Source organism: Rhodnius prolixus, unplaced genomic scaffold, assembly GCF_049639745.1.
Source record: "Rhodnius prolixus isolate KJV_2025 unplaced genomic scaffold, Rpr scaffold_2, whole genome shotgun sequence".
NCBI lineage: Eukaryota > Metazoa > Arthropoda > Insecta > Hemiptera > Reduviidae > Rhodnius > Rhodnius prolixus.
In genome coordinates this window covers 16,387,539-16,405,288 of record NW_027411592.1, presented here as the reverse complement: position 1 = coordinate 16,405,288, position 17,750 = coordinate 16,387,539, and the positions used below count along the sequence as shown (strand labels likewise).

The 17,750-nt window shown below is 34.2% G+C and overlaps 1 protein-coding gene across 6 annotated transcripts in view; it reads right to left on the bottom strand.

Annotated features, from left to right (window-relative positions):
• Positions 1–17,750, bottom strand: part of LOC141449126 (dynein beta chain, ciliary-like) — a 71,011-nt gene that overhangs the window by 38,459 nt on the left and 14,802 nt on the right. For all 6 annotated transcript variants that reach the window (XR_012455344.1, XR_012455345.1, XM_074118220.1 and 3 more), the window contains 16 exons: positions 17,543–17,661; positions 16,398–16,590; positions 16,080–16,282; positions 8,871–8,950; positions 7,274–7,401; positions 6,664–6,970; positions 6,433–6,557; positions 5,382–5,601; positions 4,577–4,654; positions 3,667–3,861; positions 3,190–3,359; positions 2,898–3,120; positions 2,317–2,483; positions 771–936; positions 461–584; positions 137–285 (listed from right to left, as the gene is read on the bottom strand). Coding sequence is in view for 4 of the 6 variants with exons in the window: in XM_074118220.1 (XP_073974321.1) it covers positions 137–285; positions 461–584; positions 771–936; positions 2,317–2,483; positions 2,898–3,120; positions 3,190–3,359; positions 3,667–3,861; positions 4,577–4,654; positions 5,382–5,601; positions 6,433–6,557; positions 6,664–6,970; positions 7,274–7,401; positions 8,871–8,950; positions 16,080–16,282; positions 16,398–16,590; positions 17,543–17,661 (2,647 nt within the window). In the remaining 2 variants the exon portion in view is untranslated. The remainder of the gene's footprint in view (positions 1–136; positions 286–460; positions 585–770; positions 937–2,316; positions 2,484–2,897; positions 3,121–3,189; positions 3,360–3,666; positions 3,862–4,576; positions 4,655–5,381; positions 5,602–6,432; positions 6,558–6,663; positions 6,971–7,273; positions 7,402–8,870; positions 8,951–16,079; positions 16,283–16,397; positions 16,591–17,542; positions 17,662–17,750) is intronic.

Genomic DNA, 17,750 nt, shown 5'->3' with positions numbered 1-17,750 from the left:
CTTAGTAACTCAGAAAGGAGTGTTACAAAGAGCAACCAGTAGCATAGGCTGCAAATCCTTTTTGACATGCTTCCTCTAGCTTTTGGCAATTGGTACATGAACACAGTGAAGCTAATTTCGACCATACATAAATTACCTTTGTAGCTGACATCAGCTGTTTCCAGTGTCTGTCACGAATAGCTGGATTTTGTAGTTCCGTAATGGCTCTCAGTGCTGTAATCATGTTCTTCACTATACCTTCCAACTGAAGATAAATTTCCCAGTGGCGCATATCTTTATCAAGAGCTGAAAAAATGTGTATTAAGTTACATAATAATCTAAAACTTATTGTGGTATTTAGAAGCTCGCTCATAGTCACTCTCGTAGTTCGTCCATCCCCTCGAAAATATAAACTAACCACTTCTTTGGGAATGTTAAGAAAGATTTTAGATGTCTTAATTGCTAATTCTTTCTAACTTACTTCTTAATTCCTTGGAAAACTTTTTTAATTCCATGTCCATGCTCTCCGAATCTATTTTTTTCCACTCTGTGCGTTCCCATTCGTGCAACCAGCTTCTAACTACCAGTATGTAATCCCACATTATCTGCAACAAAAAAAAAAAGGAAAAAACATCTCAAATCCAGTTTATTCTGGCTTAAAATTCACAAAATAATCGATTTAAATTAGAAAATTCTAAATGTTCGGGAAATTGAAACTACACATGTATTTTTCCTACTTCAACTAAATATTTTGTTAACGAATGTTGTTAACTATTATAAAATGCATTTACCTTTGCAAGTTTTAATTCTTTACGTATTTGTTTTAGTAATTTAAATTCTGAAACGCCGACCTCAAATAAGCCAGCTTGTTCAGTTAGCATCGAACATTCCAATTCCAAAGTAACAACTTCTGCATGGCAGTCATCTATCTCTTCGTACGGGGATGTACAAGACCATCTAGAAAAATTACATATTTATAGATGACAATTGATCTAACATCCCATAAAACACTCACATAGACCATCTCCAAGTAGAGCTGCTATATAGAATGACCAAATTTATTAAAAGTACCGTCTCTCCTTTAGTGTCATTATAAAACAAAATTACTTGTTTGTTCTGGCATTTGAGATTGTTCTTATATTGCATATTCGACTAAACTGGAAAGGATTTATTTTTGGTACATATGATACTAAGTTCCATCAAATGCAAAGCGATTGCTGCCTAAGTGTTTGTCTTCAAGAGACGATGGGAGAATTAACCTTCCGTTGTTAAACCACATTAAAATAAATTTTATACCATCAGCGTATCAAATAAAGGAATTGTATTATATGTTGGAGCTAAAAGTTTTCTAACTATGCAATGTGTTACACTTTAGTTTGTTTAAGGTTTAACTTTGCAGTAAAAGATATCGCCTTAACCTTACCAAGTCCTGTAGTCATTTAGCATAAATATTTTTAATCCATATTTATTAGCTTGGATGCTAAATAAACCCGGAAGGGTCAACAACCACGGAAGATGAGCAACTGGTCATCTATTGTGTGATATACAAAAAGTGTATAGACTGCAGAACAGCTAGCAATGAAATTATTCCACAGTACCCTGATGAGAACAAACTTATTAGCTTTCTTTCTTGATAGACGAGTAGCTTTGTCATCAAATCGTTAGCAAGTACACAGAAATCTAAATCTTTTTAAAGACATATTTGCTATAAAAATTGAAGAACCATATATTGTACGCGTCCTTTCCTCTTAGTTAACGTGAGCCGGTGTGGTTACACCAAAAACAATTATGTCCAATTAGTGCCTTCGACTCCAGGAGGTATGTCAGAGAATGTTAGGCTTGATACAAAGTTGCCGAAGATAGTCTGCGATCAATTTAAATTGTCGTTGTTATCATCTGAACTGAAATCTGTTTCAGCTGGTTCTGTTTCTTGGTCGTTCTATTGACTAAAGTTGTCCATTAACTACGCAACCTACATTGCTGCTGCCAAAAGCCATAATAAAAATTTGAACAATTTAAAATATAAACAGTTATGTGACTGGAAAAAAAATACTGTGAGTGAATTATACTTACTTTTTACGACTACAGGGATTAAATTAAAAAAAAAAAGTCTGAGAGGCCATAGTGTGATGTCCGGGGGGGGGGGGAATGTTTCCAACATGTCAGGTGAGTCACAGAGATCTGAACACGAAAAAACAGTAATGCCTACATATTCAGGCGGGCTTTACGTCCAACTACCGATTAGGTGTCAGTGAACGGTGAACAAAACAATATTTCTTCAACTAAGATATTAATAGTATCATTTTTAAAATGTTATCACAAATATCAAAATCATACTTAAAGAAAAACTTCTTTTTAAATTCTTCTTTGTACAATCCTTGCTTTATATCGAAAAAAGCTAAACGCTTTCTAATAGTATTAGATTCTTCTTGCATTAAAGGAGATGCACTAGATTTAACGTGGATAGCTAGTCTTTTCAGCATGCTCCATTTGTCTGGTACATCCTAGAAAATTATTAAAGCTGACATGTTGATTACAGATTTAAAACGTTTAATAATAAAAATACACCAAAATCCCATTGGATTTGTTTCTGATGAAACTTGTTCATCAATCAATAATAAAATTTTGCGAAATAGAATGAAAAAATCACACTTTATTACATTACAACAATAGAAAGATTCCATTAAAAACCGAATCTGTAAATGAACGGATAGTGAAAGGGTAAATGTAAGTAAGTAATCCGTAGCTGATAAAACCAGGAGACATTTAGTAAAAGAAATGTTTTGTTAGATTCTGGGACATCGATAACTTGGGTCAGAATCGCCCAACAATTCTCCAAAAAACTATTTTATCTCCTACTCCAGGTAATACCAAAAAATAAAAATAAAACATTAATAAAAAAATGCATTTACACTTACGCTAAGTAGTGTGTATGTTTCTTCTTCAAAATCAAGCCCATAACTTTTTATTAGATCCATTGTTTCTCTAATAGGTTGAAACATAAGATCGGTTTCATATTGCCTTTCTTTTACTTTAAGCAAATAACCCATTACTGATACCAAGCCATCGTAATCACCTCTATTCAGCTGCACTTGCAGGCCAGTCTCAGCTTCTTCGATGAAATTGTTTAGCTCTTTCAACCTAATAAAAATAAAATTAATCAACATTCTTAGACTAGATGAAACGAATGGTAATAAAAAAAAAACTTACCTAAAATCTATGTCGTCAATAAGATACTGCTTGTAGAGCAAAGCCCATTTTGCACAAAGATTTAATAAGGCTTGCTTAAAATGTGCTAGATCAATTGTAAGCCATGTATCTATGCTATGTTTAACCTCCATTTCAGAAATTTTTCTGTAGAGTTCTTCATAGGAATCTATCTAATATTTACAAACAGAAATTAAAATTTTATATTAGAAATTATTCATTGAAGAGCAATTTATCTTATCGTTAACTACGATGATTTGGTTTTCGACCGTCGTTAATAGATTATTCTTAGGAATTTCTTATTCTGTAACTTCAACGGTTATGATGATATAGCTAAACATAAAACTCTACAAATTTATAATACCCTGAAGAAGGTCGAAACTTCGGAATTAAAAAAAAAAAATGATCTACAAAATTTTAGTAACAGTACCTCAAAATTCCCAAGGATAATTGTTAAATATAATTATACCATAAGTATACCATATCTTTAAATTGCTCTAAAGTAGGTTCCATTTCTTTCAAATAAAGTTCGCCGTATTCATTTGTTTTGTCTTCTAATTCCAGTTCTTCAGGCGTTAAGATTTTAGCATATTTCAAGAATTCCCTCAGATGCTCAGGTTGGTCTTCTAGCCATAAGTATGAGTATTCATAGTAGGGTTTTACAAATTTCTTCACCTATTCAATCGTTGACATCTTTTGTTATTTAATATTTATATTAATAATAATAATAATAATGAAAATTAAGAGAGTACTTTGTTCTTGCAACTTTTTTAAAATTTTATTTATTGAATTTTGTAAATTAACTTCTTAAAATTTCACTAATTTCGAACATTTTTTATCTCAATAAGTTGGCGCAAACTGAATAGTCCAAAATCAAGTATGAGTTGCTTTTACATTAAAAAAAACTTTCCTATACTTATTTAATAACTAAGTTTTTCCTCTACGTTTCGACTTACATAGTACAATTCCTAAAGTTTATTTACAGAAATCAAAGTGCATTTTACTGGAACGACATTAAACATGGATATTCAAATGTCTTGTCAGTTACTTGTATTATTTTTTTGTAAATAGATTACAGAAAATTACTCTTGTGAGTCGAAACTGAGAAATAACTTGATTTTTGACATAAATAAAGGAACCGTAAAGGTTTTATTTTTATTGACGAAAAATCTCACCATCTCCGAAGTCTTGAGCAATGAGCCCTTATCTCTAAAATAGATCAACTACGTTTACGTTCTCTACATGTGCTCTGACATTTGAGAATGTCATTACAATAATTATTACAGTTCTCAAACATTATGAGAACAAATGTTCGAATTTGCCCTTATTTATTAGTATTTTTTTTACTAAGTAGTTATGCTAATTTCCTTCTATCATTATATACAAATACCTTTAAGGAAGCAAGAGATATCCGATTCATGGTGTCCGAAGCCATTCCAGATATGTCTTCGTTTGCAGTTATATCATTCTAAATAAATAAATGAATTAATTTAACATAATAAGACAAGGTTCTTAAAGAAAATTCCGAAGTCGCGAGAAAAATAAAAAAAGAAAAATTGAAGCGAAACTATAGCCCAATTTTACTGACTGCACAATTATAAAGCTTGTAGAAATTATTTAAATTTCCTTCAAATTTTTAAGTTTTCTTCAAATAAATAATGGCGTTTGGTAAACGCTTTATATTTCAATTTAATTCTAGTGTAACTTAAAACAGTCAATTTTTTTAGTTTAGGTTTATCCAGAAGTCGTTATTAAGCCAAATACATAACGTCCTAAAACAGCACACCAGAATGTGAGATATTAAATCGCCCTGAAGTTCGTGTATCTCCCAGGAGTTTTTTTGACATTAAAACCTCAAAATAACGGTAAGAATAAGTTTAGTGAAAATCATTTTGCAATCCTATAGAAGTATGTCTTCGTATTTAGCATAATTTGAAGAAAAAACGTTCTTTTATTCAGGGCTTCTAAAAAAAAATTTCAATGAGTTTCTCTCTTAATGAGTTATTTCGTAATGTAATGTTAGGAACTATTTCCTTTTTAGAGCAGATTAGAGAAATTAAAAATGGATTGTTTTGCAGTATAAAAATTTTGTATCTAACTTTTAATAGAATCACACATTAGAAACAGAATACATATGTATGTTTTTTATTTAAGATTTTTATTTTTATTTAAAGCTATAAAACAAAAATATTTACCATATACGGTGGCTTATTTATTATTCTTGGTATCAGAAGAGCCATTGCATTGATATCTGACAGGATTAGTGACATTATTCCAAATAAACTTTGTGTATCATGTTTATCTTCTTCCAACGAAGGTTCAAAGTGAATATCCAGTTCAGTTAATAACATTTTCGCTTCAAATAAAGGTGCATGCAATCGTCTGGGGTTCATTTCTTCAATGAAAAAACCTATCCTGATATTCAAAAGTGTGATTAGATACAACATACTTGAAATTAGCAAGTTATTCACTGATTCTATTTGAAAAAAAAAATAAATATATTGAGCAGTGGATAAAAACACAAATAAATGTAAATTTTTACAATACAGATTGATTTTACTGCTGTACAAAGATCTTGGTTCAGTTTGCTACGGTTTAAGATTTGATTTTCACTCAGCGTTTGGCTTTCCATTAGGCTCAAGGGCTAAGTCTACGTAAAATATTGTTAGAACAATTAGTTTTGTAACTGAAGTTTATGTCAGTTTCATCATTTCAGATTAGGCGCTCTACAAATAAACTAATCACGTAGTCCATATGCCATATGTGAAAATTTCCACGTTATGAAATAAAATTCTCGAGGTGAAATAATTTTCTTTGTTAAGCATTAATTTTTTTAAAAGCTTGGGGTCAAGTGACACATTAAGCATGTTAAAATGAAATAATCCCGCTAGCTAGGCTAACTCACGTCACGTTGGGCTCGAAGACCAGCCCAGAAAGTGTATAGAAAAGGGTTGAACTACTAAGAGAAGCTCAATGATGAGAGCATTAAAATGGGGTGGAAAGCACAAACAAACAGAATTGCGATCGATTGGAACAGTTAAAAGCTTAAACTTATTTTTTCTAGATTAAGAATTATCTGTGAACCTCTAATAACAAACACTATTAATGAAGGTAAACGGCTCTCTGTAACAAATAGTTTAGAGTAATGGACCTTCTGTTTTTTCTAACTCTCATAAAGCAACAGTTACCAAAAATGAAATTATTATTAATACTATTATGAAATTCAAGCATATAATATTTACTTACGACGCTGCAACTGCGTGAAGTAATCCGTCTTCAATTAATTCATCTACTAAATTCAAATAATTATTCCACCTTTGAACAACTTTAGGATTATTATTAAACTCATCAATTAATTTCTTCCAACTTTCCTAGAAAGACATAAAACTATAACTGCATGTTCAAATCACTTTTAGCTTTTTTTAAATATTAGATAATTAATTGTAATACTTTTATTAAAAGCTACGCTTGACTTACTGGCTGTAATTTAGTCATTTCTAAAATTAAATATAATTTTGAATGACTATTTATACTCTTCTCGTTTTTATTTTCTGAAGATTTATTTTTGAACGCAATTCTTTTCATTTGTGCACCTGCAGCATCATTATCATTAAATGCTATCGGACCCACTTTACCGTTCCCTTTTTTTTTCTTTTTTTTTGATTTTTGTTTCAAACTATCCCCTTGTTTAGCAACTACGTTTTTCTGGAAAGGATGAACAGGAACTGGGTGCATATCTTCATCATTACTTCGTATCTTCGTTTCCCACAGATCTGCCAAATATCTAAAAAATTATGTACCAGAATAAACAATTGAATAAAATCATAACAATTGAAAAAATATATCTACAATTACACTTTTTACAAATTGTATGCTAAAGTTCCAACTCTGAGAAGACTAAACGATATATTTTTAATAAAGGCGCAAACGTGCACAAAATTTTATTGCATTAGAAAAAAGATATTGCTTGAATAGATTCTAGAAAATAGTAATAGACAAACAGAAAATGGGCCACTGAAAATTCATATCGAAATGTTGTCTTCATATTCTAATGAAAAATATAAAAGAAATAATATTAAACACTAACTTGGCTCTTATTGCAGGTCTTGCAAATTCTTTTTTTTCTGAATCTACGGCACCAAAAACAATTGGTGAATAATCATCGTTGCCACTCTCAGACAATTCTGATTCAGATTGACCAGATATAAATAATTGCTGCAACAGAATACTTAATTATATAAATTGATTGCGCTTCACTAATTAAGTTTATTGATTCTTCAAACTATTATTTAAGAGAGAAAAAGTTATATGTATGATGGATGGGTGAGTCAGAGAATGATTATGACATGGCAATTTTCAACTAATTTCGGATAACATCCTAATTAATGTATATATTTAATTAAATAGGCGCGTCATTGGCGTAAGGAGAAAGCTTAGATGTTCCATTCACTACTGAATACTGTTCATCACGGATAGTAAGTAAGCTGAAGAACTTCATATTACCGAGAAAAATGGAGAAAGATGATTTTATCGCATAAATTCAACAGTTCAACTGCAATAGTGTTGGTTTCTTGATTCTGACGTTCTAAAAATCTACGTGAGAATTTCATTTTCTACAGAATTGCTCCCTTAACCAGAACTATTTCGTTAAGAGCTTCTTTACGGTTTTCATCAACACATTCAAATAATCAGACGGAAATCATAAATCTAATCAGGCAGTAAAGTTGCAACATTTTCCCTTAAGCAATTCATGTCTAGAAGTTAGCAATTTCACTAGTTCCAGAGTTGTTTCCAGCAGTTGGAGCACATTGAAAGTATTTTAACAAAAGATATGATTTAAAAAAATTCTTCCCTAATAGTAGGTATAGAATTTAGCGAAATATACTGATTATTTCAAAACGGGAGGATTCTTCCGTGCAATGCCATTTAGCCAGGAATGTAACGATCAACTAAGGATTTCGAACTTAAAGGGGCAGTAGGTTCCATATTGGAAAATACATTCTAATACCTTTTTCTTAAATGGATGTTATTATCATACAGAAAAAGAACCAAGTAGAAATGAATAATCTATTATTTACTATTTTTTAATAAGAGGAAGAATATATTGAAAGATATAACGTGGGTAAGAAATTTGTTTTGACTATTAATTGCTTCAGATGAACAGGATGACTAATATTAGATTGGAATAAGAAGAGTAACAGAAAAAGACTAATTAAGGCAAGATAACGGCTATAGACTGAAAAAAATTCATGGATAAGTAGCCTTAAAGTAAATATGGACTATGTTTTTTAACAACCAAACACCGAATTGATCAGGAATCATCATTGAAATTATTTAAAGAAGTATGGTGATTTTAGTTGCTGTGAACATCATTTAACATATAATTATTACTATGTAAAAGGAAAGAATAAAGGGAAGCACCGAAGAGCAGAAAGCGCTGTTAGCCTATCAGCATAGATGTACATTCCTTTTTTCTCCACTTTTAATTTGTAGTTATGCATTTAGATGCATTTAATTACATAAATTACCCTATTTCTAAAGTTATTGATCTGAAAACAAATGAGCATGAACTTAAAGAGTTTTGGTTGACGTTAATATAATTGATGGTAGAGTATTCTTCACACCTTCAACTCGTTTTATCTACTGTTAGAAATTTCCAACTTCTAAATACATTTTACACTTACAGACGTTAAAGCCGAAGCCTGAGTACCGCTCGATTCTTCTTCTGACAGTTTAGCAATGTCAGAACCGTCTTCGTCTTCATCTAAAACATTTTTTGTTTTTTAATGGTTTTTCGTCTATTATTCATCAATATAGGAGACCAAAATTAGTACAAGGAAATGAATACTAAAATCGATTAAACATAATCTATTAAACATAATTTAGCAGTTATTATAAGTCACTAAAAAATGACTGTTTTTCAATCTACAGAAGTTCGTGGACTTCAGAATCTTTAGATACACCTTACTAGCTACTAGCTTTTGATGACGATTTTGTCCGCGTGAAATTCACTACTATGATGTACGATGTTGCTCGTACTATGTTGCTAGCTCATCGGTTTTAAACTCACATTAAGAACTTTTTTTTTTTATCACTTTCTTGCACCTAATTTTACCATTCAGGATTTTCTGTTCTGCAAAAACTTATCCCAATAAACGATTAATTAGTGACCATTTTAAAACTACAGTCGTAGGTTTACCTTCAAGCACAAAGTACAAAGGCTAGCTGAACTCACTCTGGAACAGACTATAAAGTATTGATCAGCTATGAAACTAAACTTCTTTAGAACATTTTAACCTTTTCCACTTTAATTAAAGGAAGAATTTCACTTTTTAGCTCCACAAAGTTTGTAGTTTTTTGTTGGACGAAAAGAATTTTAACTTTAAAATTATTTAGAATAAGGAACTTTGTGGGGTTAAGGAGTTGTTTATAAAAAAAAATCTCGCTTTTCCGCGCAAAAAAAGAGTTTTTTTACACTTGAAATTTTTACAATAACAAAGGACTAAACCCAACAGCAAAACTAAAATGGAGGAGAGTATCGATGGGCTGCCACATGACAGAAGACCACCACCGATACCCTACATCCAAGCGGATAAGTATACTTCTAATAATAGTAATACTGACAGTAGCAATAACTCCAATAGTTCGCCTACAGAAAACATTAGCGTAATTCCTAATGCAGGCAAATCAAATAAAAGGTCGCTGGTTCGGGAGAGAACCCCCTTGGACCTAATCCGGGCTCCCAAATTGGGTAAAAATGACGACATTGCGAAAAATAGTGGTCATGTTGCAATAGAAACATTACAATTACCGGCTGAAAATAAATTCAAGCCAAATGATAAAGGTCCCTACTTCATCTTTGTTGAGGGAAATGAGGGTAACCTGGGAAGTATCCATCTGGTTACTTTTGGCAAATGGATTTACACCGAGGATAATAAACATTCCCATGATATCCTGGATATAAGGTCAGTTGGGAAGAATAGAATGAAAATTGAAACAAGTCCCCCCGAGGCAGCAAATTATTTGACAAATAATAATTGTTTTTTTAAAAAAAAATTTGAAAGCCTACATTCCGGACCACCTTATTTTTTCAAAAGGGGTCATGGAGTCTTCAATATCTGAACAAGAGATTTTGGAGAATATTCAAAGTCAAATCCGAGTAGTTAATGTAAAAAGAATATTCAGAAGGGTAGAAAACAGGCCACTCGAGACCTGCTTTCTGACGTTTGATAGTCAGAGCTTACCGAGATACGTTTCAATGTATGGTGCCAGGTTTAAAGTGGAACCATATGTACCAAATAGAAGACCGTGCGTCAACTGTCTTCGATACGGGCACTCCAGCTCACAATGCAAAGGGCAACCGAGGTGCAGTAAATGTTCTGGTGCTCATAGCATCGAACAATGTGAAATAAACAAAACGGAATGCATTCACTGCCGAGGTAATCGTTTGGCTACAGATGCGGCGTATCCAAAATATAAAGAAGAAAACAAATTGATTAAAGAAAAAGTTACATATGGTACTACATATCTAGGAGGTACCACCTTCGTAGAGGTAACCAAAAGGAACAGATTCGAGTGCTTGACGGAGGAAGAATTTCCCCCCCTTCCAGATCCCTTACTCCACCCCTTAAAACATCAACGGCCACGAAAACAAAAGAGGCGGTCAGAGAAGAAAACGCCGATTTTGGGCGGACATCGGGATGTTCCTGATGGGCCTATTGTGGAAATCGAAGAAGTCAGCCAAAAAAAAGACAAGGATAAAATCAGTATCAAGGATATCCGAAAAACTTTTGCCGCAGTAGATCACCCAGTGGTAGATGTAATCATTGGAGTGATCGATTCATTGAGTAAGGGAGATATTGGTGAAACTACCAAATCCCTAGCACTACTTGTATCCCAATTCTATAAAGGGGAAAAAACTGAGAGTGCTACTCCTTCAAAAGGAGCGCATTCTGCGGGTAACGCGAGAATGCTCACCAAAGAACGAAGGAGTAGTCTGCGGTCTAGTTCGGAAAGAAATGAGAATAGTAAAACAAAAGCATATAACCTTGAACATATGAAGGATATTCCAAAAGTGCCTTTAGGCTGTAAATCTAAGATAATCACACAAAAACATTCTCAGTCCTAATGAAAATTTTACAAATAAATATAAGATCGTACTTAGCCAATAGGGACAGTTTTGATGTCCTGTTGCGCGAGAGGTGCGTCGATGTGGCCATCTTAAGTGAAACATGGTTTAAGTATAACCTAAAATTAGAGTTGCGAAGATATCACGTTGTCAGAGACGATCGTGAGGATGGGTATGGTGGAAGTGCCATATTTATCAGTAAAAAATTGCCTTTCGACCCAATAGTGCTGAATAATCCATTAAGGGGCAGAGTTCAGATATGTGGGGCTAAAATCCTATTTAGGAGCGTCAGTATTACGGTCCTTAGCACTTACTGCCGTCCTGGGCATAAAGCCTCAGTAGAGGAATGGAGTAATGTACTAAATCAAGTTTCGGGTCCTCTTATTCTTGGTGGAGACTTTAATGCGCTTCATCCAATGTGGGGGGGACATCGGGAAAACCTAGAAGGACGAGCTCTAGCAGAGTTAATAGATTCGTACAGTCTGTGTACATTAAATGATGGGTCACCCACTATGATTCCCCGACCGGGGGCTCGAGCTCAACCTGTGGATATAACTTTATGTTCTCCAGATCTGATGTCTGAGCTCAGTTGGGAAGTAATACAAGAGCCCTTGGGTTCGGATCACCTGGTAATTCTGGTGAAGTCATTTAATAGGCGGCAGGCAACCTCTGGTGCACGCATTAGGCACCCTAAGGCAGGAGGTTGGAATCTCAGTAAGGCGGATTGGGAAAGTATCGGATGGTACTGGATTTAAAATTCAGTACATCGGAATCCACCAGCTGCACTTATGATTATTTGACTCAAGAAATAAGATCAGCGGCCTTAGGATCCATTCCTAGATTCCCACAATGGCTTTATTTAAACCCAAATCGAGCAATCAAGCCTTGGTGGGATGATGATTGCAATAGAGTCAAGCAAGAGTCAATAATAGCCTACCAAAGCTATAAGAGAGCACCCACCTTGGAAAATTACGTTAATTTAAACAGAAAACTAGCAATCAGTCGTCGGACGTACAAAGAAAAAAAACGAATAATGTGGTACGAATTTTGCAATAGTTTAGATAGACAAACTCCCTGTAACGTCATTTGGAAGCGAATTCGAAGTCTAAAAAAAGGTCACTCTCCCCAAGTAGAAGTCACTGATGATGGCCATTGGGTTGAAGAATTCCATAAATCTCTGACTCCAGACTATGCTAGCCAGTTTATCGACCTATCAAATATCCCAATTGGTGATGAGGACTTGAATCAGCCATTCCAATTGTGGGAATTGAAGTATGCTCTAAAAAAAGGAGGTAGTACATCACCCGGCCAAGACGGTATTCACTATCAAATGCTACAAAACCTTCCATTTCCGGCCCTTTTATCGCTCCTTAGAATTATGAACGAAATGTGGGTTGGGGGAGCTATGATTGAAAGTTGGAGAACCCATTTAATATTTCCTCTCTTAAAGCCTGGTAAAATTCCCAACTCGTACCAGTCGTATCGGCCAATTGCTTTATCGTCCTGTGTGTGCAAAGCGTATGAACGGATGATAAAGCATAGGTTGGATTGGTGGGTGGAGGAATATAATAAGCTGGCCCCACATCAGCTGGGTTTTAGAAGGCACCGTGGCACATTAGATTGTCTGGCAGCGTTTGTTAATGAAGTGCACTTAAATAGAACGGAAAACAAACCCTTATTAGCGGCTTTCGTAGATATTCATAAAGCATATGATAACGTAAATATCGCAATACTAAAGGATAAAATGTTGGTAATGCAAGTACCTGGCAGGGTAATAGTAAATATAATTAATATGTTACAACAAAGACAATTAATTATTAGAAGGGGAGTTTTGGTAACGGGTCCCAGAACAACAGGCATTGGTCTCCCCCAAGGTGCCGTGCTTAGCCCTTTGCTATTTAATATATATACATCTGATTTGAGAGACTGGCTCGTTCCGGAAATCAGGATAGTCCAGTTTGCTGATGATTTCACTGTATACACTGGAGGAAAATCCGAAGAAAATTTGGTAGAAATAATGGGACAGGCCTTGCATGATCTCAATGCATGGTGCAACCACTTGGGTTTTCGCATTTCTGGAAATAAGAGCTCAGTCACCATGTTTAGTAGAAAGCTTCAGAACATTCTTGCTGGCACTATACAGTTAGGGCCGTTTAAAGTTTCGCAATCGCCAATAGTTAAGGTCTTAGGACTTTATGTAGACCACAAATTAACTTGGAGACCTCACATTAAGGGAATAATCCAAAGTTGAGAAAAAGCATTGAATGTGCTTAGATATGTTGCACATGTCACATGTGGTACCGACCCAAAAATAGCCCTTCTGCTTTACCGAAATTTAATTTTATCTAAAATAGATTATGGTTGCGGTATTTACGGAGATGCCTGCCAAACTTCACTATCTGGGTTGGACAAGGTCCAGTACAAAGCAATACGCATTTGTCTGGGAGCTATGAGATCAACTCCCACAAATGTTCTCCTTGTGGAGGCTAAAATTATGCCTCTACACATACGTCGAGAATTATTGTTGGGAAAGTTCTTAAGCAAAAGGCTAATTAAGTTTAAGGAGGTTTCCTTGATGAGAATCTCAGAGCTCTCAGAAGTGGTTCGCTCACACAGGTTTTGGTTAAAAAAGAAAACGCCATTAATGTGTGAAATGTTTAGAGTAACGGAGAAATTATACTCTGGCCTAGAGGTGTTGCACGCGGCTCCTCGGTGATCTCTTCACTATGAAGAATCTTGTAAAGAATCTCCGTACGTCCATTTAGATTTATATGATAAGGTGAAAGAAGAATGGGGGGATTTAACATACCTAGCTTTTATAGCGCGCATGAGGGAAATCATAATCAACCCTTATTTACTATTTACGGACGAATCAAAATCGGAGCAGGGAGTAGGTTGTGCTGTACTTGACCCGCAAACGGGAAGTTTTCGCCTATACAAGCTCCCTAATAATCCCTCAATATTTACCGCAGAAATCGTAGCGATTTGGAATGCGGTAATCCTGGCGGAACAAAAACAAAGTAATGACATAATAGTCATTCTTAGTGATTCTAAAAGTGCACTCCAAAAAATAAAACGTCCGGGCGATGTTTTTGATCCCATAATTATAGAAATTGTAAGTCATTTGATTAATGCAATGGGTAGGTTGCATCTGGTTTGGCTGAAAGGGCATGCTGGGATAGTTGATAACGAGAAAGTCGACGTGCTAGCAAAAAGAGCGATTTTGTTAGGGGAACATACTCCAGTGCTCAATTTAGCGGATTTCGAAGGTGCTTTAAGAAAGCGTTGTTATGACGCATGGCAAAAGCTCTACGATCTGGAAAAAGAAATTAAGGGTAAATATTACGCTGATTTACAGCCTAGGATTCCCAACAAGCCATGGTTTGTAGAAGTACTGGAGGGGGAAAGGCAATTTTACACAACAATAATGCGACTGAGGTTCAACCATAATCTCACAAATCCGCATCTGCATAAAATTAAGTTATTAGATAGTCCCAAATGTGATTGCAATAGCGGGGAGGATGGGGACATCGATCACCTCCTCTTCAGATGCAGCAGATATAATAGAAATAGAGACAAGTTCCTAAAGGAATTGGCAACACACGTACGATTTCCCTGTAGCGCTAAAAGTATTTTAGCTATAATGAATCCTGATGCGCTACGAATTATTTACAAATTCATTAGAGAGAATAAAATAAAAATATAGGATGCAGCTAAACTCCATAGTTGCGATTTTAGTTCTTAATTACTCACACAAGTACTATCATAACTACACTACTAATTACACCACTCTAAGCTCACATTAAATAACGAAGTCACATTCAGAGACCATTGTGTTGTTCTAGGAAGGAATGTCAGTACGCAGCGCTCAAGATATCCTTATCTCATGGAAGCCACGAAGCAGAATGTAGTAGAAGAGTGGCTGGCATGACGAAGAAAGAAGGGAAAGAGGCTGCGCTATTCCTCAAATTGAATATTGGAAAAGATAGGGCTGGTTTTTTTCCACCAACATATAGGTAAATTGAGGCGTTAGGAGCCAACTATAATTGTTCATACCAATATGTTGTTTTTTTCCAGCCCTCATATAAAGTAATTGGTTAATGTGCAAACAAGACCACTATAACAATAAATAAATAAATAAATTAAAGGAAATTCAAAATTGTTTTGTTTGGTGCTGAAGTTGTATAATATTTCAGCTCTCTAAATACAAGATTATTAGAACGTGATTTTAAAAACAACTCTTCTATCAGCCTTTCGTTATCCTGTATCAGAGTGTAAATGGCGTACTTATTAGCGTGCAGACGAATATGTTCATCTATAAGAACATAGAATACTTCATAAATACTTCTCGCTGCTTATTTCTAACAAACATTTCGTAACTCTACAAAAGAGATGTTATCTCATTGCCTAAAGTCAAGATTTCTTCAAAAGAAAGTCTTTTGTTATCCTATTGAACAAATTGAATTGAAATGAATTCGGCTGAAAATCACAATTCAAAACAGTAAAAAAGAACAGATAACTAATGGAAAAAACAAGTGTCAGCCTCTTCTGTAAACTCAGAAAATAAGTACCACATCTCCTTAAGACATAGATATACGATAGAGCATCATCATAACATAATTAATTCTATTAAAAACTCCATTTGACTTGTTCTTCTAAAAAATAATAGAAATAGGCGTAAGAAGTGGGTTTTATACTGAATTTGAATTGTGTAATACATCCATTATTTACGAAAATCTAATCTTCTTAACTTTAGAAATCTAACCCTTTGATAAAAGTGACTCAGCAATGTCAAAACTTGAATCTCTCTCGGGTATAGCCGAAGATTTCATAGCGTCAGCAGCTGCTTCGGATGGTATTTCTTCATCAATATTGGTAGTATCTTTTATTTGAATATTATGCAAAAGGCAAAAATTCATCATAATGTAATAATAAATTTCTTGTCCAACAGCAATGATGTCATTATACCTAAAATGAAACATTGTTGATACTCAAACACATTCAAAGATTAATAACTAATAATCAACAAAAAAATCAAGTTCTCAATAACTTTTAAAATCAACAAAGAAAAAAAGATAAACACCTAGCATTAATTGCATCCATATCATTGTATACCAATAATGCTTCTTTTTTTCCTTTAGGGCGCGTGTATAATGGCTCCAGATTCCATTTATTAATCAACTCCATTGTCTTATTCAAATTTTCTTGTGAGCGGCACATCCTTTCGGCCAAAGCAATCACTTTATCGTGAAGCTGAATTATGTAAGTCCAATTATCTGTAAAATAAGTTTATCATTAAGCTTTCTATGTTTAAAACCAAATAACTCAAAATAAATTTAACAATACAGGATTTCAAAACATGTGATTAGAACTTCTAAAGCGACTTGTTGGATATGTAGAAAGCATAATTTGCATAAGTTCTTAATAATCTGCATAAATTGTGTTAAGGCTTTCTCGAATGAGATGTCCATCAGCGCTTAAAACAGTGAATTTTTAGGATGGTTCTTTGCTGGCTTGGATGAGTTTGATGTCAGAGAATCAATGTCGCAGCTAACTTTCATGTAATGATTTTAATAGCGATAATAGTGTGTAACTTTAGGAAGAGTACCAGAAAGAATCATCTATGGAGGAGAGTTCCAGGTATTTACCACAATGAGAGAAAAGGAAGATAATCGTTCACGCAGGCATTTTTTTAACAGGGTTAAATGCTCCTTTCTTACTATTTGGAAGTAATAATGAGAGAATCTGAATAGGGAGTTCTTGTTTAAAAGAAGTGCGACGGGCTATAGGAGGAAGGAAGATTATTGAATAGGTTGTTAGATGCTGTTTGAAAAGAGGATACCCAGCGTTTACTACAACGCCGGCAGATTTCAGTGAAAGTATAACGTCTTCTTTTAGAGAAACTAATTAGTTTTTGTGGATAGTAGTTCCAGTTGATGGGACTTTTATTATGATAAGACGAAACCTAAAGAACCTCGATTTCGTTACAGTCCGAAGACCTCTTGGTTAATCGCTAAGTATCTGAAAAAGAAGCGGTAGCTGCCAAGGTGCTAGATAGTGACAACCTTGCAGCTAAAACAAGTCCCGAAGATGATGTATGATCAAAAGAAAGATGCGATTAACAACATTCGCATTGGCTGAACTAGAAAAGTAGGAGACTGCCAACATCTGTAAAGCGCAAAAACAGTAAAGTTTATTATTATGGCCCAAAACTTATATTTTAATTACCCGAAGAATTCCAATCATTATTTTCTATAATTTCTTTTATGTGTAAATCAATTATTTCCACCTCATCTGATACAATGTCAAATTCTTGGGGTCTCGATCGCTGTCTCATTTTATTATACCTGTGAAAAGATAACTATCACATATAAAAAAGATTTAAAAACGTATCAGTTTATCCTTGAGTGAGCTTGCTTTCTCAAGTTGTAAAAAT